The sequence below is a fragment of the Muntiacus reevesi genome, chromosome 2 (assembly GCF_963930625.1).
Source record: "Muntiacus reevesi chromosome 2, mMunRee1.1, whole genome shotgun sequence".
In the NCBI taxonomy this organism is placed as follows: domain Eukaryota; kingdom Metazoa; phylum Chordata; class Mammalia; order Artiodactyla; family Cervidae; genus Muntiacus; species Muntiacus reevesi.
Genome location: NC_089250.1, coordinates 276488420 through 276514792, shown reverse-complemented (window position 1 = coordinate 276514792; position 26373 = coordinate 276488420). Strand labels below are relative to the sequence as shown.

The 26373-nt window shown below is 44.7% G+C and overlaps 1 protein-coding gene across 1 annotated transcript in view; it reads left to right on the top strand.

Annotated features, from left to right (window-relative positions):
• Nucleotides 1-9936, top strand: part of LOC136157659 (cationic amino acid transporter 3-like) — a 72827-nt gene extending 62891 nt beyond the window's left edge. Inside the window, 13 exon segments of the mRNA XM_065919475.1 lie at nt 5026-5400; nt 5884-6007; nt 6009-6042; nt 7089-7266; nt 7468-7580; nt 7747-7944; nt 7947-7968; nt 8140-8244; nt 8347-8484; nt 8681-8877; nt 9079-9242; nt 9515-9617; nt 9797-9936. Of these exon segments, the coding sequence (XP_065775547.1) occupies nt 5026-5400; nt 5884-6007; nt 6009-6042; nt 7089-7266; nt 7468-7580; nt 7747-7944; nt 7947-7968; nt 8140-8244; nt 8347-8484; nt 8681-8877; nt 9079-9242; nt 9515-9617; nt 9797-9936 (1891 nt within the window).
• Nucleotides 9937-26373: the final 16437 nt, after the last annotated feature.

The window sequence follows — 26373 nt, the reverse complement described above, 5'->3', positions numbered from 1 at the left end:
AAGACACGTATGGCTGCGGCAAGGATTGTCCCTGTGTTTCTCATTCCATTCAGACTCTCACAGATCAGCTGCTTCACCCTCAGCCTCAAGTGCTTCTCCTCTGCTCCCCAGACAGCTTCCTCACCCTCCGAGGGCGCACACATGGGGATCAGACCCCTGCTTCAGTCCCCCCACCCTCCGAGGGCAGGTCCAGTCCTACTAACTCTCCTCTTTTCCTCCCACTTCCTTCACCCTACCGAGTTCTGTGTGGTTCTATATATTCCTCTCCGGTGGCCAGGTGCTCCTGCCTGCTCTCAGCTGCCGTTCTGCAAGATCTCCCGTGTCTGAAGGTGTCTTCCTGATGTACCTCTGGAGACAGAGGAACTCCACGTCCACCTGCTCCTCCGCCATCTCGTTCCCCCTCATCTGATCAAACTAAGACCCCATCTCCCCAGGGGGATGATCCCTGCTGGGACAGCATTTTATCAGCCAGCCTGCCATTCTTATCTGGGCCAATTTGAGAACTATCTGGTCTAAGTTTTAGCTATAAAACTTTGACTAGAGAAGAGAAAGATGACATTTTATTATGACATGTCATGGCCACAAAATTCTCTGGACTCCAGAGAAAACTGGCTAAGATAAAACCTTTTGAAATTGGGGGGAATATAAAACCCCAAAGAACAAAAACAACCTCCCCAAACAAAAACAAACAAACTGATTCTTTGTGCATGTGCAATTAGAGAATGTTAATTTTTAAAATACCATTTTTTTTCTTCCAGAATTCTGACACTGAGAGAACAAGTTCTGCTAGAAGAACATGACTTTCCCTGTGCTTAAGATCAGCACTCTCAGGTACATTTCTCTTATCTAGCCTAATAATCTCCAGTTCCTGAGACTGAGGGGAAATGGAAAGGAAGTCTTTTAAACTTATCCTTATTAAAACTGCTGTCTATAAACCAGTGAGTTTTATAATACCTGATTCATGACTAAGTTTAGAAAATGAAGCTGTAAGATCCATATTTATCTGGATGTATGTTTGTCTCAGTATTTGTCTTTGTATTGAATTTTTGAGATTAATTTGTAAAGGAGCTCTATTAAATTGACTTAAGGAAAAGTAAACACTTGTAAATCAAACAATTCTAAAAATAAGAGACATTAAACTAAATGAATTTTAGGTTCACATGATCCGGGAAATATTCAGTGTTAAATATCAGATAAGAAAGTTAAAGTCTCATTTGGACTTTCAGTTCAGTTCAGTTCAGTTCAGTTCAGTCGCTCAGTCGTGTCTGACTCTTTGCAACCCCATGAACTGCAGCACGCCATGCCTCTTTGTCCATCACAAACTCCCGGAGTTTACTCAAATTCATATCCGTCGAGTCGGTGATGCTATCCAGCCATCTCATCCTCTCTCATCCCCTTCTCCTCCTGCCCCCAATCCCTCCCAGCATCAGGGTCTTTTCTAATGAGTCAACTCTTTGCATGAGGTGGCCGAAGTATTGGAGCTTCAGCTTCAGCATCAGTCCTTCCAATGAACACCCAGGACTGATCTCCTTTAGGATGGACTGGTCGGATCTCCTTGCAGTCCAAGGGACTCTCAAGAGTCTTCTCCAACACCACAGTTCAAAAATGTCAATTTTTCAACGCTCAACTTTTTCACAGTCCAACTCTCACATCCATACATGAGTACTGGGAAAACCATAGCCTTGACTAGATGGATCTTTGTTGACAAAGTAATGTCTCTGCTTTTTAATGTGCTGTCTAGGTTGGTCATAACTTTCCTTCAAAGGAGTAAGCGTCCTTTAATTTCATGGCTGCAATCACCATCTGCAGTGATTTTGGAGCCCCCGAAAATAAAGTCTGACACTGTTTCCACTGTTTCCCCATCTATTTCCCATGAAGTGATGGCGCCAGATGCCTTTAGAGTCATATTAATCATTGTTAATATATCTTTAGAGTCATTAGTATTAAATACAATACTTTTATTGTACCTGGATGGGTTGAATGTCACCAAATTTAAGCCATGTATGTTACAACATTTGTCAGCAAAAAATTAACTTGGTATCAAAATTGCTGGGAGAAATATCAATAACCTCAGATATGCAGATGACATCACCCTTATGGCAGAAAGTGAAGAGGAACTAAAATGCCTCTTGATGAAAGTGAAGGAGGAGAGTGAAACAGTTGGCTTAAAGCTCAACTTTCAGAAAACTAAGATCATGGCATCCGGTTCAATCACTTCATGGCAAATAGATGAGGAAACGGTGGAAATAGGGTTAGACTTTTTGTTTTTGGGCTCCAAAGTCACTGCAGATTGTGATTGCAGCCATGAAATTAAGATGCTTACTCCTTGAAAGGAAAGTTATGACCAACCTGGATAGCATATTAAAAAGCAGAGACATTAGTTTGCCAACAAAGATCTGTCTAGTCAAGGCTATGGTTTTTTCATTGCTCATGTGTGGATGTGAGAGTTGGATGGTGAAGAAAATTGAGCACTGAAAAATTGATGCCTTTGAACTGTGGTGTTGGAGAAGACTCTTGAGAGTCCCTTGGACTGCAAGGAGATCCGACCAGTCTATCCTAAAGGAGATCAGTCCTGGGTGTTCATTGGAAGGACTGATGCTGAAGCTGAAACTCCAATACTTTGGCCGCCTCATGTGAAGAGTTGACTCATTAGAAAAGACCCTGATGCTGGGAGGGATTGGGGGCAAGAGGAGAAGGGGACGACAGTGGAGAGATGGCTGGATGGCATCACCGACTTGATGGACATGGGTTTGTGTGGACTTTGGGAGTTGGTGATGGATAGGGAGGCCTGGCGTGCTGTGGTTCATGGGGTCGCAAAGAGTCAGACACGACTGAGCAACTGAACTGAACTGAATGATAAAAGCTTTTGAGTGAACACTTTGGATATAATTATGTTTTAGCTTTTCCAGAGTTTTGGTAACCTGGAACTACAGAGTTTTACTAAATCAAGTCAAATAATAACTCATTAAATGTCTAAATTATTTTTAAGATAAAATACTGGAACATGGATCGCTGAAGAAATCTACATTTACCTGCTTTTGTCTTCTTGGGAGAGCAAATCTAAAAATCTTGGGTTTATTGCACATGTTTTGTATTATGTTGGGAAAACAAATTGCAATTTGGGAAAATGCAAGCTATGGAATTTGATCTTAAGTTTGCCAATCAAAAATTGCTAATGTGACCAATGGTTCGCAATTGTTTTCTGCTCGGTTTTCCATATAGGTTAAGGTTTTGAGGGCTGAGGATTCTACTTGAAAGATCCTTAAAGCTACTTGAAGCGATAAAGGGAATATTTTGGAATACAGTAGGAAAGTTGTGGCAAGGGAGACACTGCACATGTGCAGAAAGGCTCCTTGGGGGTCAAAAAGAGGGGGGCACCATTGCATAATAGGTGATGCCAAGGACATTCAGAGGCTGCTGGGCTGGGACTTATCTTGGAGAAAGTTACACACACATGTTGGTGAGGGTCCTAGAGCAGATCAGGACCTAATTGGCTAATGGTAGATGAAACTGGAAGAAATGCCCTATATGAATGATTCAGCTGTCTCTTTTCAAAAACTTGTTTTATTTATCTGTTTATTTTGGCTCTGATGGGTCTTCGCTGCTCTGCAGACTGTTCTCTAGTTGCAGAGAGCAGCGGCGAGTCTCCAGTTGCCGCGCTCTGACTTCTCACTGTGGTGACTTCTCTTGCTGTGGACCACGGGCTCTAGGGCTCTCTGGCCTCCCTAGGTGCTGCGGTTCCTGGGTCTGAGATCACAGGTTCGATTGTCATGACACATGAGCTTAGCTGCCACATGGCATGTGGGATCTTCCAGGACCAGGGATGGAACCTGTGTCTCCACTATTGGCAGGTGGGTATTTATCACTGAGCCACGGGGGAAGCTTTGATTTAACTGCCTCTTTAAGGGGCTCCACCACTTTAGGGAGGATGTCCACACCCTTTCTCTCCAGGTGTGTATCTCTGCCTTACTTCTGTCTTAATGAAACAGCTTCTGTCTGTGCTTTCCTCTTTGTTGTGCTGTGTCTCTGATAATACACTTTTTTTAAAAAACCATTTTGCCTCCTTGAGAAATGCATTTTTCAATGCAGGCAAGAGCCAGGGAAACCTTGTTTCTAGCCTCTAGCCCCTGGTGGATGAGTGGCTAGAATTCCTGGTTTTCACCCAGGCCCCCCAGGTCCAATTCCTGAGCAGAGAACTAAGACTTTGCTTCCAGCCCCCACTCATGGTTCTCTCTCTCTTTGAGATCACCCCCACTCAGTTTCAGAAGATGGGAACTGCAAATGATTGGTAAACAAATCTTTCCCCTTCCATGCTGACAAGTATCTCAAAGACAAGAAATTATGTCATAACAGCTCTTTTTTCTGACATAGGTCCCATGATCTAAACTATTTTCAGCCATGAAGGGAGAAGCTAAAGAAGGCTTTTCTTTAGGATGCAGCATCTTAATTGCCTTCAGTTCAAAACAATCTACAAGCCGAAGTGGCACATTTTAGAGTGGAAATTCTGCTCCACCCCCCCCCACCCCCGCCACACTTCTCTTTAAACATGTCTGGTATATAATAATAATATATTATTTGAAATATATTTAAAGATGCTGAAGCTCCAACACTTTGGGTACCTGATGCGAAGAGCTGACTCATTTGAAAGACTCTGATGCTGGGAAGATTGAGGGCAGGAGGAGAAGAGGACGACAGAGGATGGAATGGTTGGATGGCATCAGCGAGTCGATGGATATGAGTGTGAGCAAACTCTGGCAGATAGTGATGAACAGGAAAGCCTGGCATCCATGCAGTCCATGGAGTTGCAGAGTTGGACAAAAGTTAGTGACTGAACTGAGCTGAACAGATGTTTAAGAAACCAAATCTCAGAGACAGGGAACTTGTCAATGTGTCTTTTTTTCACCTGCTCCCCATCACTCCCCTGCTCCCTAGAGCTGGACTCCCAGGGCCAAGGGCACACAGACTTTCATGACGGCTTGCTGTGTCATTTTCTCAGCAGGTCTGACCCTTCTCAACTTTATCTAGGACGTTGTGTCAGGATGTTCACAAATTTGGTCAGAAACTGGTCGGCAGGTGGCTACTGGAGCCCAGGGAAGGGTTTGAGAGGCCCAAGGCTGGTCATCTGAACACTCTGGACCTGGTGGCCTTGGGTGTGGACAGCACCCTGGGAGCTGGTGTGTACATCTTGGTTGGAGAAGTGGCTGTGTACAAGGCTGGACCAGCGACTGTCATCTGCTTTTTGCTAGCTGGCCTGTCTACTCTTTTGTCTGGCTTCTGCTATGCGGAGTTGGCAGCCTGGGTACCACGCCCCGGTTCTGCGTATCTCTACAGCAACGTCATCGTGGGAGAACTGTGCGCCTTCATCATTGGCTGGGACCTCATCCTGTCCTTTGTCACGGGAGAGATGATGGGGTGCGGGAAGGTGGGGCTTAAGGCCAGAAAATTCAGAGGGGAATTGGAGTGTTGCTGATTCATGAGGTCTTTATTATCCACCTTGTGGAGTGAAGTGGGTAATGGGAGAGACACTTCATAGCTAGAAACTTTATTTTACTTGGGTCTACACTGCTTTCCTGAAATGATGGGAGCTAGAACCGAGAAGGAAAGGGACCTGTAGGGAGTGGGTGAGAGGAAGGCGTGTCCCACAGGCTCCTCCCCTCAACGTAGTGACGTCTCTGCTCAGCTGTTTCCTCTTATCTCCTCCTAACATATTAAATAGTTGACCTGTTCTGTGAATAATCTGGGTCTACTCTCTCCACGCCATAAAGAGAAACATTCTGAGACTAGGAATTTTCTCTCTGTCTTTCCCCCCAAATACATCGCATGGTACAAGGTCGGGGTGAAATTTGTGTTTGTCAATGAGTCTTCATCTTTTGTTGCTATAGCGACTGCCTGTGAGGCCAGAGCCTGGAGCATGGCCTTTGACAGCCTGATTGGGAACCACATCTCTCGGGCGTTCCAGGAGACGTTCTCTCTGAACGTGCCCTACTTCCTGGTCACCTATGTAGACTTTTTTTGCCTTTGTCCTGGTGATGCTGCTCACAGGTGAGACTGAGGTCAGAGCTAAAATGGCGAGAGTGGGGTGTGGAAGGGGAGCTGGGTACAAAAGGCTTGGGGTTCCAGATGGTGGGAGGCTTAGGGCTGGAATGAAGTGTCTGAGATAAGAGAGACAGGAAGGCAAAGCATAGACCATTGTTTCGACCCTTGGCAGTATTGACATTCTGGGTTGAATTATTCTTTAGTGTAGGGGCTATCCTGTTCATTGTAGGTTTTGCTTTCAGTTGTTGTCAGATTCTGAGTGGCAGCCCTGGTCTTCATTGTTTAGTTGGTAAGTCACTATCTGACTCTTTGCCACCCCATGGAGTGTAGCCCACCAGGTCCCTCTGTCCACAGGATTTTCCAGGCAAGAATACTGGAGTGGGTTGCCATTTCCTTCTCCAGGGGATCTTCCCGACCCCAGGAACAAACCTGAATCTCCTGCATTGGCAGGTGGATTCTTCACCACTGAGCCACCAGGGAAGCCACCGCTTGCCTTTACTCACTAGAGAAATTGATGCCCTCCACCCAGAGTATGACAGTCAGAATGCCTCAAGATATTGCCAGAAGTCTCTTCAGAGACAAAGTCACCCCCCACCTGACAATCATTACTTAGGCTTGCAAGTTTCTTCCTTGTATTGACACTGAAGATGCTTGTTTAATTCAGAGGAAATTCACACAAAATAAAATTAACCATTTTACTATACTCACCCAGTTTACTGAGGTATGATTGTTATATGAGTATATAATTTTAAGATAAGGAAAGTGATGATTTGATAGGCTTGTCTACTATGAGATGACTGCCACAATAAGAAATTAGCCATTTGCAAGTGTTCAGTTCTGTGGGACTTTTATTACATTCACTGTGCTGTGTAACCATCACCTCCATCTAGTTCCAAACATTTCATCACAACAAAAGGAAACCCTGTACCCACTGAGCAGTCACCATCCACCTGCTACTAATGCCCAAACCCCAGCCCCTGCAACCTCTAGTTTCCTTTCTGTGTCTATGGATTTGGTTATTTTGGATGTCTCATATTCCATCCTTCCCACAGGACTACAGGTTCTGGGAGCTTCTGAGTCAACCCTGCTTTACAAAGTGTTCACAGGCATCAGTGTCTTGGTTCTCATCTTCATCATCCTCTCTGGCTTCATTAAGGGAGACCTGCACAACTGGAAGCTCACGAATCAGGACTACATACTGAACACGTCTGGATACAGTGACATCTCTAGGTTAGGAGGGTCCTCTTGGCCAACTCTTGCATGTGGATGGTGCAGAGCTGGGAATATGGTGGAGACTAAAGAGACCTGGGCTGATGGGTCCAGGGGATGGGAGTCCTGGAGCCCATCACTTGTGGTATTGAAGGAGGAGCCCAGAAGAGGTGACTGAACTCACCTCACCCACCTTCTTTCTTGTTCCTTCTCTCACCATAGCTTGGGCCCTCTGGGTTCTGGAGGGTTTGTGCCCTTTGGCTTTGAAGGGATTCTTCATGGAGCGGCGACATGTTTCGACGCCTTTGTTTGCTTTGATGTCATTGCTACTACAGGTAACGTGGTCACTGTGTGTCCTATCGAGGGTCTGGGCAGGTAGGGCTGTCCTTGGGTGTAGGGGTTGGAAGAAGGTTAGACTGCTTTTGGAGGTGCAAGAAGGAAGGGGATTTTGTGCTTTCATTCCAGTGTCTTTCTGAACTCAATACTGCACCCATCTTGCAGGGGGTGAAATCCCAAATCCTCAGCATTCCATCCCCTTCAGCATCATGATCACGATCTCCATCTGCTTTTTGGCATGTTTTGGTGTCTCGGCAGCACTCACCCTCATGGTGCCCTACTACCAGATTCAGCTTGAGAGCCCCTTGCCGCAAGCTTTTCTCCACGTTGGGTGGGGCCCTGCCAGATACGCTGTGGCTGTTGGCGCATCTGTGCTCTTACATCCAGGTCAGTGTCTTTTTTTTTCTCCCCGTCTACTGTCAGATGCTCGGGTATCCCAGCCCTTGGGATTGAGAGACAAGAGGGAAGGGTATCTTGCCCCTTGTAAACTAAGGAGCAGAAGCCATTCTCTGCCCTGTTTCTCCACGTCCTCACATGTGTTTCCATTTTCTTTTCCAGTCTCCTGGGTACCATGTTCCCCATGCCTCGGTTGATCTATGCAATGGCAGAGGATGGACTCCTTTTCCAGGGACTTGCTCGAATCTATTCACGCACAGACACCCCATCCTGGCCATCATATTTGCTGGAAGTCTTACAGGTTAAGAAAAAAGTCCACTCTGTTTTTGGTCAATTTTCTAAGCCTGTATATTTACTCCGGTTTCTCACTCTCTGCATCCATCTTGTTTGTTCCCTCATTCCAGGGGTCATGACTTTACTCTTTGAGCTCAGTGATCTTATAGACCTCGTGTCAACTGCGATGTTGCTCGCTTACTCCCTGGTAGCATTTTCTGTCCTTGTCCTCAGGTGAGACTCCAGTATAGTTTGACTGGGGTGGGGCGCAGGGGAAGTTCCTTGACTTGTCCAAGATTGACGGGGAGGTAATCCTTTTCTGCCTTCCAAATGTCCTGCTATCATTAAGTTGGGAAAGAGACAGATTAGACTGTCTGAAGTTGGATGAGTAGGGGCTGTTATGAATATTGGCTTAATATTTCTACTTCAGGTATCAGCCAGACCAGAACTTAAGTGAAAATGAGGCAACAGAGGAGGAAATTAATATTTCTGTGCTAGAAGCAAGTCGTTTTGAACCTGGGCCTGAAGCAAGATCCTCAAACATTCTAAAGACTCTCTGGTGCCCCAGTAACACCATCCCCACTCTGAAATCTGGACAGATTGTCTATTGGTGTGCCTTCCTGCTTGGTGATTGGTGGGACTTCTCATTGGTTGTATTCTGAAATTAACAATACAGGGAGGGCAGATTGTGTGGGGAAGTTGAGGAAGAATCTTTGAGATAGGATGGCACTTCATGAGATGGGCAGTTTCAGAGATGGGTGTGATCTGAGGTCCTGACGTCTTTGTCTTCTGGGTCCAGCCTGTTCTTGTCCACCTTGACCCTTGCAGTTCTGCTGGCCATCCTGAGCCTGATCCTGGTCCAGAGGCCCAGCCAGATGTTCTCTGGAGACCCCGGGCTCACAACAGTGGCTGTGCTGCTGCTGCTGCTGATCACTGGGGTCACGGTCATCACCTGGAGGCAGCCCCAGAACCCCAATCCTCTTATGTTCAGGGTAGGTGACCTTTTGTGCTCAGAGTGTCCACCTTGAGTGAGTGAAGTCAGCCTCCTTTGAGGTCTGAACATCTTTGTCGGCCCAAGGAATAAGGGGAGTTGCTAAAACCCATGGACCCTTCTCTGATTCACACTTGGTGCTTCACATACACAATCTCAGGAGGCACTGAACTCACAGTCTGAATAGGATTGTGGTCTCCCTATCCATACAGGGCAGGGTCTCCCTTTCAGACGTCTGGGTTGTGTTCAGGGAAGAACTGACTCTGCCCACAGGTCCCTGCTCTGCCTGTCCTCCCACTGGTGAGCATCTTTGTGAACATTTACCTGATGATTCACATGACCTCTGGGGCCTGGGTCCTATTTGGCATTTGGATGGGGACTGATAACTGGCTTCCTTGGAAAATCAGACCTCTTGAGGGACTGAACCAAATCATCTTCCTACTACTTCTCCACTCCTGTCAGACATCATAAAAGGAGGCCTATTGGGCATTTGTAAGTGAGAAGAGTGCCAACTTTTCTTTGTCACTGTCTTTTCTTTTTCACTTTTCTTTTCCCTACTAGGATTTGCCATATACTTTGGATATGGCATCAGACACAGCCTGGAGGAGAACAATGAGCAACAGCCGCCAGCCTCCACCTCCCAGACCCTCACCCAAACATCCGCGGTGCTTAATCATCTTAACCACAGGACATAGATGCCACGTGGAATCCCTTCATACACTAGAGGAATCCTATGGTTCAAGGGGCACTTTGAGCCTCTATGGACTATGAAAGTGCAATGCATTTAGGGGCCTATATTTATTGCCAGTGGACAAATGATTTTCATGCTGTATAATTTTTAAATATTCTTTTCAGGCCATGATACACATACAAAAAAGGGCATGCTTTGTAAGTGTGCAGCAAGATGATATTTCACAAAGAATGTATAAAAATGTATGCAGCTACTGGAGGAAGAAATAAAACATTAACCTGCACATACAAAGCTCCTCCTCATGCTTCTCTTTAGCAAAAACGCAGAGATGACTGGGGAGGAAAGACAGGTGACTGTGTACTATGCCCAGTGCTGCACTTAAAATATTAGGATAGAGGTAAGTTGGAAGTAAAAGGAAGGGAACAGATGCACTGTGCAAACAGTAACACAAGAAAGCTAAGGCAACTCTATTACTATCAGACAAAGTAGACTTTAAGAAAAGGAGAAGAATAACAGATAAAGTGGATCATCTCATCATGGTAAAATGATCATTTTTATCTTTTCCCCCAGCTTTATGGAGGCATAGTGTAATCTTTCGTAAATGATTATTTTTCTTTACTTTTCTGTCACAGATTCTTGGAGTTACATAGTAGAGTTGAGGATGAAAAGTTCTTAATGGAAAGAAAAACCAAACACCTGCATTGTCAGAGGCAAGGGAAAGAAGTAGTAAGTAGTGATTTATTGATAAATGATTACAACTGGGTGGAACTAAAAGACAGGAAATGAAACTGGATAGTCACGTTCAAGAGTTATTGCAGAAGAGAATGCCTGACATTAAGATTATGCACATTCAAGATATTGATAATAATGAAGTAGAGGGTTGTTTGTGGGAATGAGCAACTGCACTAGAGTGAAGGAGGGATACAGGTCAATAAACTGAGTAGCAAAGTATTAGATGAATGAAAATACAGATGGAGGTGGATGAGTGGAATTAGGAACATCACTACCTTGCCAGTTCCCATGACAGTACAGGCTTAGGAAGAAATTAATGGAGATTGAAACTATCAGGTGAAACTTTGTTGGAAGGGGTTGACGTCACCTCATTGTTGTTCTTCGCTTGCTGCTGTGGGCCAAGCAGATATCCTGTGCTACCAATGTTCTGTAACAGGCAACACCGAACACAGCCCATAGAAGTCTTGGGGAGAAATTGAATCAACCCTTTCAGGTTCTTCTGGCTGGTCTAAGGATTAAATTGACATGAGGCAGATTAATTGGACAAAAAGCAAGTGACAGTTCAATAATGTGATGAAGCTGAAAGAGGAGAGTGAAAAAGCTGGCTTAAAATTCAACATTCCAAAAATGAAGATCATGGCATACGGTCTCATCATTTCATGGCAAACAGATGGGAAAACAATGGAAACAGTGGCAAATTTTATTTTCTTCTTTAAAAGTTATTAAATTTCATCCTAGAAGTGTTATTTTACTTATTTATTTTTAGAATTTATTTATTTTAATTGGAGGCTAATTACTTTACAATATTCTAGTGGTTTTTGCCATACATTGACATGAATCAGCCGTGGGTGTACATGTGTTCCTCACCCTGAACCCCCCTCTCACCTCCCTCTCCATCCCATCCCTCTGGGTCATCCCAGTGCAACAGCCCTGAGCACCCTGTCTCATGCATTGAACCTGGACTGGTGATCTATTTCACATATGATATTATACATGTTTCAATGCCATTCTCCCAAATCATCCCAGCCTCGCCTTCTCCCACAGAGTCCAAAAGACTGTTCTATACACCTGTGTCTCTTTTGCTGTCTTGCATATAGGTTATCGTTACCATCTTTCTAAATTCCATATATATGCATTAGTATACTGTATTGGAGTTTTTCTTTCTGGCTTACTTTACTCTGTATAATAGGCTCCAGTTTCATCCACCTCATTAGAAGTGATTCAAATGTATTCTTTTTAATGGCTGAGTAGTACTCCATTGTGTATATGTACCACAGCTTTCTTATCCACTCGTCTGCTGATGGACATTTAGGTTGCTTCCATTACCTGTCTCTTATAAACAGTGCTGTGATGAACATTGGGGTACACGTGTCCCTTTCTATTCTAGTTTCTTCTGTGTGTATGCCCAGGAGTGGGATTGCTGGGTCATATGGCAATTCTATTTTCAGTTTTTAAAGAAATATTCACACTGTTCTCCATAGTGGCTGTACTAGTTTGCATTCCCACCAACAGTGTAAGAGGGTTCCCTTTGCTCCACACCCTCTCCAGCATTTGTTGCTTGTAGACTTTTGGATAGCAGCCATCCTGACTGGCGTGTAATGGTACCTCATTGTGGTTTTGATTTGCATTTCTCTGATAATGAGTGATGTTGAGCATCTTTTCATGTGTCTGTTAGCCATCTGTATGTCTTCTTTGGAGAAATGTCTGTTTAGTTCTTTGGCCCATTTTTTGATTGGGTCATTTATTTTTCTGAAATTGAGCTGCAGGAGTTGCTTATATATTTTTGAGATTAATCCTTTCTCTGTTGCTTTGTTTGCTATTATTTTCTCCCAATCTGAGGGCTGTCTTTTCACATTGCTTATAGTGTCCTTTGTTGTGCAAAAGCTTTTAAGTTTCATTATGTCCCATTTGTTTAATTTTGCTTTTATTTCCAATATTCTGGAGGTGGGTCATAGAGGATCCTGCTGTGATATATGTTGGAGGGTACTTTGCCTATGTTTTCCTCTAAGAGTTTTATAGTATCTGGTCTTACATTTAGATCTTTAATCTATCTTGAGTTTATTTTTGTGTATGGTGTTAGAAAGTGTTCTAGTTTCATTCTTTTACAAGTGGCTGAACAGTTTTCCCAGCACCACTTGTTAAAGAGATTGTCTTTTCTCCATTGTATATTCTTGCCTCCTTTGTCAAAGATAAGGTGTCCATAGGTGCATGGATTTATCCTGGGCTTTCTATTTTGTTCCGTGATCTATATTTCTGTCTTTGTGCCTGACTATACTCTCTTGATGACTGTAGCTTTGTAGTAGAGCCTGAAGTCAGGCAGATTGATTCCTCCAGTTCCATTTTCCTTTCTCAAGATTGCTTTGGCTATTCAAGGTTTTTTTGTATTTTCATACAAATTATGAAATTATTTTTTTTCTAGTTCTCTGAAAAATAATGCTGATAGATTGATAGAGATTTCATCAAATCTATAGATTGCCTTGGATAGTTTACTCATTTTCACTATATTGATTCTTCCCCATCCATGAACATGGTATATTTCTCCATTTATTTGTGCCCTCTTTGATTTCTTTCATCAGTTTTTTTTTTTTTTTTATAGTTTTCTATATGTAGGTCTTTTGTTTCTTTAGGTAGATATATTCCTAAGTATTTTATTCTTTTCGTTGCAATGGTGCATAGAATTGTTTCCTTAATTTCTCTTTCTGGTTTCTCATTGTTAGTGTATAAGAATGGAAGGCATTTCTGTGTGTTAGTTTTGTATCCTGCAACTTTACTATATTCATTGATTAGCTCTAGTAATTTTATGGTGGAGTCTTTAGGATTTTCTGTGTAGAGCATCATGTCATCTGCAAACAGTGAGGGTTTTACTTCTTCTATTCCTATCTGGATTCCTTTTATTTCTTTTCTGCTCTGATTGCTGTGGCCAAAATTTCCAAAACTATGTTGAAGAGTAGTGGACTGGGCACCCTTGTCGTGTTCCTGACTTTAGGGGAAATGCTTTCAATTTTTCACCATTGAGAATTTTGTTTGCTGTGGGTTTCTCATACATAGCTCTTATTATGTTGAGGTATGTTCTTTCTATTCCTGCTTTCCAGAGGGTTTTTTTTTTTTTTTTTTTAATCATAAATGGATGTTGAATTTTGTCAAAGGCTTTCTCTGCGCCTATTGGAATAATCATATGGTTTTTATCTTTCAATTTTGTTCATGTGGGGTATTACTTTGATTGATTTGCAGATATTGAAGAATCTTTGCATCCCTGGGATAAAGCCCACTTGGTCATGATATATGATCTTTTTAATGTACTGTTGGATTCTGTTTGCTAGAATTTTGTTAAGGATTTTTGCATCTATGTTCATCAGTGATATTGGCCTGTAGTTTTCTTTTCTTTTTTCTTTTTTTTTTTTTGGCATCTTTGTCTGGTTTTTGTATTAGGGTGATGGTGGCCTCATAAAATGAGTTTGGAAGTTTACCTTCCTCTTCAATTTTCTGGAAGAGTTTGAGTAGGAGAGGTGTTAGCTCTTCTCTAAATTTTTGGTAGAATTCAGCTGTGAAGCCATCTGGTCCTGGGCTTTTGTTTGTTGGATGATTGCGGATTACAGTTTCAATTTCCGTGATTGTGACGGATCTGTTAAGATTTTCTATTTCTTCCTGTTTTCAGTTTTGGAAAGCTATACTTTTCTAAGAATTTGTCCATTTCTTCCAAGTTGTCCATTTTATTGATATATAGTTGCTGATAGTAGTCTCTTACGATCCTTTGTATTTCTGCATTGTCTGTTGTGATCTCTCCGTTTTCATTTCTAATTTTGTTGATTTAATTCTTCTTCCTTTGTTTCTTGATGAGTCTGGCTAATGGTTTGTCAATTTTATTTATTTTCTCAAAGAACCAGCTTTTAGCTTTGTCGATTTTTGCTATGGTCTCTTTTGTTTCTTTTGCGTTTATTTCTGCCCCAATTTTAAAGATTTCTTTCCTTGTATTAACCCTGGCGTTCTTCATTTCTTCCTTTTCTAGTTGCTTTAGGTGTAAAGTTAGTTTATTTATTTGACTTTTTTCTTGTTTCTTGAGGTAATCCTGTAAATTTTATTTTCTTGGGCTCCCAAATCACTGCAGACAGTGACTGCAGCCATGAATAAAAGACACTTGCTCCTTGGAAGAAAAGCTATGACAAGCCTTCACAATGAATTAAAAGCAGAGACATCACTTTGTTGACAAAAGCCCATATAGTCAAAGCTGTGGCTTTTCCTGTTGTCATGCATGAATGTGAGAGTTTGTCCATAAAGAAGGCTGAGAGCTGAATAATTGATGCTTTCAACCTGTGGTGCTCTTGAGAGCCCCCTGGACAGCAAGGAGATGAAAACAGTCAATAAAGGAAATCAATCCTGCACATGTATTGAAAGGACTGATGCTGTAGCTGAAGCTCCAATACTTTGGACCCCTGATGTGAAGAGTTGGCTCATTTTAAAAGACCCTGATGCTGGACAACATCAATGGCAGGAGGAGAAGTTGTCAACAGAGGATGAGATGGTTGGATGGCATCACTGACTCAATGGGCATGAGTTTGAGCAAACTCTGAAAGTTAGTGAAGGACAGGGGAGCCTGGCATGTTGCAGTCCATGGGGTTGCAAAGAGTTGGACATGACTGAGCAACTGAACTGAACTGAAGAGGGTATGGAAGGGACAGGATTTGGTTATTCTGGAAAGTTATTCAGTTTTCCTTGGTCTTTCTCCTGTATTGTTGTTCAGTCGCTCAGTCGTGTCCAACTCTTTTAATTTCATGGCTGCAATCACCATCTGCAGTGATTTTGGAGCCCCCAAATATAAAGTCAGCCACGGTTTCCACAGGTTCTCCATCTATTTGCCATGAAGTGATGGGGCTGGATGCCATGATCTTAGTTTTCTGGAGACTAAAGAGGGTGTTGTAGGTAGTGGTTTCAGACTTGAAAGAGAAGGAAGGTGATTCACAGGAAGATGGAATAGTAAATATTTGATAGGCTAATGTTAGCCAAGCCAGGTAGAGAAAATGAGACAACAGAGGGACTCAAATCTCCAAGTCTCAGTGGGTTTCCTGATAACTTTGAAACATTTCCTTGCATGCAGAGATGTTTGCCTTAGTAATTTTAGTCATTTTAATTATACATATTAACCAGAATTCCTAATGCTTAAAAATTTAGATTTCTAGTGAAAAACAAGAATTAAACAATTGTAAACTATTGGTCATACCAGTATTTTTTTTAAAAAAATTGAAGTATCTCCAATTAAAATGAAATTATATTTTTAAATAAAAAATGCTATCAACTTAAAAAATTGAAGTATCATTGATTTACAGTATGAATTTAGTTTCAATATACAGCACAGTGATTTGGTATTTTTACAGATGATACTCCAGGGAGTTATACAAGATAATGGCTATAACTCCTTGTGCTCCAAACATATCCTTACTGACTATGTATTCAGTTCAGTCACTCAGTGGTGTCTGACTCTTTGCAACCCCATGGACTGCAGCATGCCAGGCCTCCTGTCCATGACCAACATTTGGAGCTTACTCAAACTCATGACCACCAAGTTGGTGATGCCATCCAACCATCTCCTCCTCTGTCATCTCTTTCTTCTCCTGCCTTGTATCTCTTAATCCCATACCCCCGATTTGCCCCTTCCCCTTCCCTCTCCTCACAGATCACCACTAGTCAGTTTTCCGAATTGGCGAGGCTGTTTTTGTTTTGCTATATACATTCATCTGTATTAATTTTTCAGATTCCATATGTAGTATTATACAGCATCTGTAAAAATACCAAATCGCTATGCAGTGTATCTAAAACCAATATCATAAACCAAGTCTATTTCAATAAGTAAACAAACAATGAGTTAGACATTCACTCAGGAGGAAAGGCACCTCTGTGGGTGTGGGGGACACAGCGCCACCTGCCCAAGGAGCCCTGGAGGAGTCTTGTCCGTCTGTGCGTCTGGGTCACAGGCCGACAGACCTTGCTATGGGCTGCAGAACCTGCAGAGCCAGGGAACCTGCCTGGACTCCTCTGACGGTGATGCTGCCAGAGGTGGTGGTGGTCGTGGTGATGGTGGTCGTGGGAACCCAGAGATACTGACCTAGAGATTCCATGCAAGGGAGGGGATTTGCAGAAGGTCAGCCTTCACAAGGGGTTTCCCCCGTGGCTCAGCAGCAGAGAACCCTCCTGCCAGTGCAGCAGACACAGGAATCATGGGTTCAACTCCTGGGTTGGGAAGATCCTCTGGAGGAGGACATGGAAACCCACTCCAGGATTCTTGCCTGGAGAAGCCCATGGACGGAGGAGCCTGGTGGGCTAGGGTGCATAGGATTGCAGAGAGCTGGATAGAACTGAAAAGACTGATTACACATGCAGCCTTCACTTGCAGGGGCGGGGGGCCTTCTGGCTACAAAAAAAAAAATAAGGAGTCTAATCAAGGCTCACATAGCAGACGCTTTCCCCTCCCCCCCACAAGGAAACATCCCACGGGGTTGACCTCCCACCACAGAAAAAGCTGCCCTAGCTCTGCAGACATCCGTGGAGACACCTGTTTCTCTCCCACAGCACCAGAAACCTGAGGGGGGACCCCCATGACGAGGGAGAGGAAGGGTTTTGAGGAAGGGTTTTGGTAAAGAGGCTGATAAACACTGCGAAGGGCGTGAAAGTGACCGCTCCCCACAGGCGGTTCACTGAGAAGCTTCTGGGAGCACCACACCCCGGAACCTCCCTCCTGGGTCCCCGGGCACCCTCGGTGCCCCGGGTGCTGGACCTTCACCAGCCCCCCAACTCTCCGGGGGCTCCTTGTGTGACCCACCCCCTGCAGCGCCCATGGCAGCTCTGGTAGGCAAGGAGCAGGCTCAGAAACCAGCCTCTGCTATGGGCGAGGGTGCCCGCAGACGTGAGGTCTAGTGCCGCCTGCTGGAAATCCAAAGACAGGTTTCCAGGAGGCAGCCTGGTGAGTTGTAAGAGCAGTTCAGTTCAGTTCAGTTCAGTTGCTGAGTCGTGTCCGACTCTGCGACCTCATGGACTGCAGCACGCCAGGCTTCCCTGTCCATCACCAACTCCCAGAGCTTGCTCAGATTCAAGTCCATCGAGTCGGTGATGCCATCCAACCATCTCATCCTCTGTCGTCCCCTTCTCCTCCTGCCTTCAATCTTCCCAGCATCAGGGTCTGTTCCAATGAGTCAGTTCTTCGCACCAGGTGCCAAAGTATTGCATCTCCAGCTTCAGCATCAGTCTTTCCAGTGAATTTTCAGGACGGATTTCTTTTAGGATCGCAGACCAGACAAGAATGCTTAAGAATTCTCCCACAAGAGGGAGCAGGCAGAGTGGAGCAGGTGTAGGGAGAGAAAGACAGGAAACCCCAGGAATCACCACCGTCAAAGAGAATAACACCCCAGCTGGAGGGAACCCCCACAGACTGAGGGACAAGTCTGCTCCTTCAAATGTGAGAGCACCGATGGAAGACTACAAAAAAACCCAGAAAAAATCAAGCAGATGCGCCATCACAAATAAAAAGTCAACATTTCCAATAAGCTACAACATGGATGAGCCTTGTGGCTGTTATACTAGTGAAGGCAGTTCCACAGGAAATGACACAGACCGGAGGACCCCACTTAGTGAAGTACCTCGAGGGGTCAGGTTAAGAGAGTAGAATGGGGGTCGCCAGGAACTGCAGAGCAGCAAGAGGGAATTTCAGTTTAATGGGTACAGTTTCAGTTTTGCAAGATGAAAAGAAGTTCAAGAGATTTGTTTTACAAACCAATGAATGTCCTTAACACTTTTTTATTGGTCCTAAACCATTTTGAACTGGACAATTAAAATGGTTAAAGTGGTAAATTTACATTATGTGTGTTTTACCACAATAAAGGCCATCTCAGAACTATCTCCTGAGGGTAACCACAGAAGAGTCAGGGCTGATAGCTGCACTGCAGGTGTTTCCCCCTGAACCCAACCCCACCCCAACAACCCAGGGGTGAGGGCTGTCTTCTGTGCTCAGGACTCCCTGCTTCAGTTCTTGGAGATGTCTCAGCTCCAGCCCTCCATGGCTTAACCTCAGCCTCCCTGACTGCCCCAGTGCTCCACGCTCTGCTCCAAGGATCCAGTAAGTCTCGGGTCACCCTCTTCTGTGGGAGACTGGGCGCTGAGTTCACATCCTCCCAAAGAGACCTCTGCAACCCCAGAGTGGAGGGTGTCAGCCTGGCTCCTGACTGAGGGTGGAGAGATCCATTTTCTAGATGAAAGTGTCTGCGGTGTGTGTGTGTGTGTGTGTGTGTGTGTGTGTGTGTGTGTGTGTAAGGAAAGGTGTGGGAGATTAGATCAGTGCTCTGAGACTCTAAGACAATTTTACTCATGTTCAAATAATACTAGCGATTAATTACCCTTAGGTAGGGGCTATGATTTCAGGTTCCTGTATTCTTCTGACTCTGGGAATCTATGGGTTCCTCCTCTTCTGCAGATATTGGGGTAACTGTAAGGGACCTGAACACCCACAGATTTAGGTTTGTGTGGAGGACCAATGCTTGCTGGCTTATAGTCAGTCCCCTTTGGGTTAGCTACACCCAGTAACTGTGTGAAGCTTGTGCTATTACTTATCATGGGCAGCAATTTTTTTAAATGGTGATAAAAATACATGCAATATAACATTAACAAACTTAACCGTTTTAAGTGTACAGTCCAAAAATGTTAAGTATATTTACATGGTTGTGCAGCCAGTCCTGCAAAAGTACGAATTCAAGAAACACCTGGAGTAACAGGCAAATTTGGCCTTGGGGTACGGAATGAAGCAGGGCAAAGGCTAATAGAGTTTTGCCAAGAGAACGCACTGGTCATAGCAAACACCCTCTTCCAACAACACAAGAGAAGACTCTACACATGGACATCACCAGATGATCAATACCGAAATCAGACTGATTATATTCTTTGCAGCCAAAGATGGAGAAGTTCTATACAGTCAGCAAAAACAAGACCGGGAGCTGACTGTGGCTCAGATCATGAACTCCTTATTGCCAAATTCAGACTTAAATGGAAGAAACTGGGGAAAACCACTAAACCATTCAGGTATGACCTGAATCAAATCCCTTCTGATTATACAGTGGAAGTGACAAATAGATTCAAGGAATTAATCTGATAGACAGAGTGCCTGATGAACTATGGACAGAGGTTCGTGATATTGTACAGAAGACAGGGATCAAGACCATCCCCAGGAAAAAGAAATGCAAAAAAGGAAAATGGCTGTCTGAGGAGGCCTTACAAATAGCTGTGAAAAGAAGGGAAGTGAAAAGCAAAGGAGAAAAGAAAAGAAATTCCCATTTGAATGCAGAACCGCAAAGAATAACAAGGAGAGATAAGAAAGCCTTTCTCAGCGATCAATGCAAAGAAATAGAGGAAAACAATAGAATGGGAAAGACTAGAGATCTCTTCAAGAAAATGAGAGATACCAAGGGATCATTTCATGCAAAGAAGGACTCAATAAAGGACAGAAATGGTATGGACCTAACAAAAGCAGAAGATATTAAAAGGTGGCAAGAATACACAGAAGAACTGTACAAGAAACATCTTCATGACCCAGTTAATCACGATGCTGTGATCACTGACCTAGACCCAGACAGCCTGGAATGTGAAGTCAAGTGGGCCTTAGAAAGCATCACTAGGAACAAAGCTAGTGGAGGTGATGGAATTCCAGTTGAGCTATTTCAAATCCTGAAAATGATGCTGTGAAAGTGCTGCCCTCAATATGACAGCAAATTTGGAAAACTCAGCAGTGGCCACAGGACTGGAAAAGGTCGGTTTTCTTTCGAATCCCAAAGAAAAGCAATGCCAAAGAATGCTCAAACTACTGCACAATTGCATTCATCTCACATGCTAATAAAGTGATGCTCAAAATTCTCCAAGCCAGGCTTCAGGAATACGTGAACCATGAACTTCCAGATGTTCAGGCTGGTTTTAGCAAAGGCAGGGGAACCAGAGATTCCAATATCTGCTGGCTCATCAAAAAACCAAGATAGTTCCAGAAAAACATCCACTTCTGCTTTATTGACTATGCCAAAGCCTTTGACTGTGTGGATCACAATATACTGTGGAAAATCCTGAAAGATATGGGAATACCAGACCACCTGACCTGCCTCTTGAAAAACCTGTATGCAGGTCAGGAAGCAACAGTTAGAACTGGACATGGAACAACAGACTGGTTCCAAATAGGAAAAGGAGTACGTCAAGGCTGTATATTGTCACCCTGCTTATTTAACTTATATGCAGAGGACATCATGAGAAATGCTGGGCTGGAAGAAGGACAAGCTGGAATTGAGATTGCCAGGAAAAATATCAATAACCTCAGATATGCAGATGACACCACCCTTATGGCAGAAAGTGAAGAGGAACTAAAGAGCCTCTTGATGAAAGTGAAAGAAGAGAGTGAAAAAGTTGGCTTAAAGCTCAACATTCAGAAAACTAAGATCATGGCATCTGGTCCCATCACTTCATGGGAAATAGATGGGGAAACAGTGGAAGCAGTGTCAGACTTTATTTTTGGGGGCTCCAAAATCACTGTAGATGGTGAATGCAGTCATGAAATTAAAAGATGCTTACTCCTTGGAAGGAAAGTTATGACCAACCTAAACAGCATGTTAAAAACTAGAGACATTACTTTGCCTAAAAAGATCCATCTAGTCAAGGATATGGTTTTTCCACTGTTCATGTATGGATGTGAGAATTGGACTGTGAAGAAAGCTGAATGCCAAAGAATTGACGCTTTTGAACTGTGGTGCTGGAGAAGACTCTTGAGAGTCCCTTGGACTGCAAGGGGATCCAACCAGTCCATCCTAAAAAGATCAGTCCTGGGTGTTCATTGGAAGGACTGATGTTGAAGCTGAAATTACAATACTTTGGCCACCTGATGTGAAGAGCTGACTCATTTGAAAAGACCCTGATTCTGGGAAAGATTGAGGGCAGGAGGAGAAGGGGACAACAGAGGATGAGATGGCTGGATGGCATCACTGACTCAATGGATATGGGTTTGGGTGAACTCTGGGAGTTGGTGATGGACAGGGAGGCCTGGCATGCTGCAATTTCATGGGGCCGGAAAGAGTTAGACACGACTGAGTGACTGGATTGACTGACTGCACCCAGTCCCTGGAACACGTTCTCCTGTGTCCCCTTGGACGATAACTCCCCAGTTCCCCCTTTACCTCAGTCCCTGGCCAACCACCATTCTACATTTGTCTCCACGGCTTTGACTCTTTCAGTACTTCATAGAAGTGGAATCATGTGATATTTGTATTTTTGTGACTGGCTTAGGTCTCTCAGCATAATGTCCTCAAAGTACCTCCACATGGTAGCATGCATCAGAAGTTCCTGCCTTTTTAAGGCTTAGTAATATTCCACTTGGGTATAGACCACCTTGGGTTTATCCATTCCTCATGGATGAATGTTTGTGATGCTTCCAACTTTCAACTTTCCAAGTTGCTGGGAGAGTCCTGTGGATGGAGGAGTCTGGCAGGCTACAGTCATTGTGGTCGCAAAGAGTCAGATACAATATGAGCGACTTTAATTTTCAACTTTCAGCTCCTATGAATAATGCTGCTATGACCCTGGGTGTACAAATATCTCTTTGAGAATCTATTTTCATTTCTTGTGGGTGTACTTGCTGAAGTGGAATTGCTGGATTTTTGCAAATTATGTTTAACTTTCGAGCAACCACCATACGTTATCTAGAGCAGGTGCACCATTTGACACGCCCAAGAGCTCATCAGCAGAATTTAAACAAGAAGAAAACATGGGTCCAGAGAACTAAATGACTTCCTCAAGGGCACAAGGTGTTGGCAGAACCAAGATTCTAATCAGAGCTTCCTGGCTCTTTGAATGCTCGCTCTGAACCAAAGTGCTAACCTTGGACTTTGGAGTAACAGTTGTGGAAGCCACCTGGCAGGTGACTTCTGTTAACTGGGTCAGTCGAGCCTTGCAGAGCCCTGTAGTGAGGTGTATTTCGTGCCTCAAAGAGCAGGAAACAGGGTCCTGCCATTTCTGATTCAAAATGGAGACCAGATCTCTCTCCCTCCAGGCAGGTTTTTTTTTGGAAGGGAGTATAATTGCTTTACAATGTTGTGTTGGTTTCTGCTTTACAACCACGTGAATTAGCCATGTGTACACACACATCCCCTCCCTCCCACCCCTCCCACCATCTTGGTCCACACAGAGCCCCCAGCCGAGCCCCTTGTGCTCACAGCAGCTTCCCACCAGCTGTCTGTGTTGCACGTGGTCGTGTATATGTCAATACTACTATTTCAGTTTGTTCCCCACCCCTCCCCGCCCTGTGTCCACAAGTCCATTTTCTACATTTGCTCCTCCATTTCTAACCTGTAAATGGATTCATCAATATCGTTTTTTAAAATAGTCTATATATTTTCATTAATATACAATAGGTCCTGTCACACAGAGTGAAGTAAATCAGAGACAGGCTGCTCTGGGGTGGGGGAGAAAGGATACATGAATGTGTATGGCTCAGTCCCTTCGCTTTTCACCTGAAACTGTCACAACATTCTTAATTGGTTACACCCCAATACAAAATAGAAAGTTGTTTTTTTTTTTTTTTGAAAAAAAAGAAAGAGGCCACTCTGCTTTGCTGATTTGACTGAGCCGGGCTAGAGTCTGTCCCTCCCTACAAATTCCATTTCATTCTGCCCCAAAGCAGAGTTCCAATTTCATGTCAGTCTGCAAACAGTGAAACAGAAGGCTTCCAGGTTTCGGGATCCTTGGTGAAGATTGTGTGGAGTGTGAGTTCTCTGATCATCAAGCTCCTTAAAGACACTTCGTCCCTATCCAAGAAGGCAGGGAATAATGATGATGATAACCTCCCCTGAATCCACAGGACAGCAGGACAGAGATGGTAGGCATTTTGTGCAACATCAGGCCAGCTGAGATGTGCGGGAGCTTGGATGTGAACCAGCAGAGCAGATTGATTTCAATGAAAAAAAATCATCATTCTTATCCACTCAACTTTTACCGATTAAGCAGCTACTGTGTGTGCCTGGGACTGTGCTGGAATCTTTTGCTTCTGAAGAAGCAGAAAACTTTGCTTTCTAGGTTGTTTGGGTGATCTAATAATTAATTTGACATGAGACAAATTAACACATTTGATTTGTTAAGTGTGAGAGCCCCATAGAACTCTTTCTGCTTAGATTATTTTTCATTGGAGGATAGTTTCTTTACACTGTTGTGCTATTTCTGCCACACAACAACTCAATTTAGCCATAATTATACATATATCGGAGAAGGCTATGGCACCCCACTCCAGTACTCTTGCCTGGAAAGTCCCATGGACGGAGGAGCCTGGAAGGCTGCAGTCCATGGGGTCGCTGAGTCGGACACGACTGAGAGACTTCACTTTCACTTTTTACTTACATGCATTGGAGAAAGAAATGGCAGCCCAGTCCAGTATTCTTGCCTGGAGAATCCCAGGGACAGGGGAGGCTGGTGGGCTGCTGTCTATGGGGTCGCACAGAGTCAGACACTGAAGCGACTGAGCAGCATACATATATCCTCCCTCTTGAGCCTCCCTCCCCTCCCCCAACCCACCCTTTAGGTCTCCACAGAGACGGGGCTGAGCCCCTGTTACACACCAATTTACTGTCAGCTCTGATTTACACGCGGAGGTGTATGAATGTCAGTGTGACCCTCAGTTCACCCCACCCTCTCCTTCCCCACGGTCTGTTCTCTGCGTCTGCCCCCGGGGGGCTCCCAGGCACAGAGGCCTTCCTGTCCCCCGTTTCTTGCAGGCAAGACTGCGGCCGTGATGACCTTCCAAGCGTTCCAAAGGGCAGATTCGCACGGTTGCTGATCAAGGGAGGAGCAGCCCCAGAACCAGCTGAGATTAAAGGGACCAGAGAAGGTCATCAAGACTGGGAGAGCCGACCACCACAGACCCCGGGTCCCCGAGATGAGATGAAGGGAGTGCAAGCCCTGCTCAGCCTGCAGTCTTGTCAGGGACCCCGCCTTGGACCCACAGGTGTAAAGGCCCTGATTAAATTCCCTGGGGTTGAGACACATCACTCTTTTCAGGCAGAAGCCTGGTGTGTCTCCCTTTGCCCAGTAAATAAGGAAGCTGTCCTCTTCTACTTCCCCCAGAATTGTCTTGGGGGTTGATTCGGCATCTGTGTACACAGTCTGAGTCTTCGGTAACCCTGGAACAGTCCAGTGTGGAAACAGAAACCAGAAAACCGGCCAAAGGCTAACATAGACCCAGAAGGACGGCCTGTAGAATGATTTACCTGCGTGTTCATGGAACTCGTCCTCATGGGGTGGGGGACCCCACACCCTTTCCCTCTGGGTGTGTAACGGCCTTGCTTCTGTCTTAACTGAACAAACTGTGCTCGTCTGCTTGTTGGGCTGAGTTTCTATAATACACGTTCTACCTGTTCTTGTTCTTGATTTTTACAGTTTCTGCCTCCTTGAGAAATGCATTTTTCAATGAGGGCAAAAGCTGGGGGAACCCGGTTTTGAGCCTCTAGCCCCTGGTGGACGAGCAGCTAGGATTCCTGGTTTTCATCCAGGCCCCCCACCCTCACCCCAGGTCCAATTCCTGGGCAGAGAACGAGGCTCTGGCTTCAAACCACCGCTCACGGCTGACTCTCTCCGAGATCATTGGTGCTGAAACCCGGGATTTCAAGATAAAGCCGGTCTCCCCAGACTGTTGGCTGGAGACTTCTGAGTCTCTCTCTCTCTCTCCATGAGAACTTGCTCTCACTCTCTGCTTTGTTCTCTTTCCAAGACCCACAGGTTTCGATCGAGATCCGCTCAGTGAAGGAGCCAAAGTTTCGGTTTTTCTCTCTCCCCTCTCCCTCTCTCTCACTCTGCTGAACTGCACCCCCAGCATGTCCCCGCCTTCTTCAATGTTGCCAGCAAGGCGCTGGGAGCCATAGCTCGCCTCCCACCACCTCCAAGAAATCGCTCCCTGCTACACCCACACTTTATCCCCCAGCCCCACCGTCTTCTAACGTATTTCTCCCCGAGCAGCCCGCACAAACACTGCCTTTCTCTAATTTTTTTTCCTGTGATTTCCTTTCCTACTTTACTCGAGAAGCAAGATTTCTTTCTCACCTAAACTTTATGTCCCCTTCAGTTTTACCCCAATTGCCAGACAAACAGGTGACAGACTTGGGGTGCTCCTGTTGTTTAATCTCCCACCATGCCCAAGGCCCACAAATCCTCTGGGAATCCTCCTGCCTCCAGGCCCTCAGGCCCTCCAGCAAGTCCCCCCTCACTCCGGGCAAGGGACAGCCTGCTGGGCGGGCCACGTTCCAGCAGACCTCATTGCTGCAAAAGACGCCTCTCAGGAAAGCCTTGGCAATGCCTCCCAGGAGGGACTGGCCCACCAGAGATGTCTGGTCAGGGGTCAAAGGTAGAGAAGAGACGCTCAAAATCCCACCAAGCACAGGATTCGAGGGAAATCCAGAAAACACTCTGAGCCGCCATCAGGTGCCCCCTAGGAATGCTTCTGGCTTCCCTGGTAGCTGGGACAGTAAAGAATCTCCCTGCAATGCAGAAGACCCGCGTTTGATCCCTGGATTGGAAAGATCCCCTGGAGAAGGGAATTGCAACCCCCTGCATTATTCTTGCCTGGGAAGTCCTATGGACAGAGCGGCCTGGGGGCTACAGTCCATGGGGCTGCAGAGAGTCAGACATGACTGAGCGACTAACACCAACACTCCTTCTACTA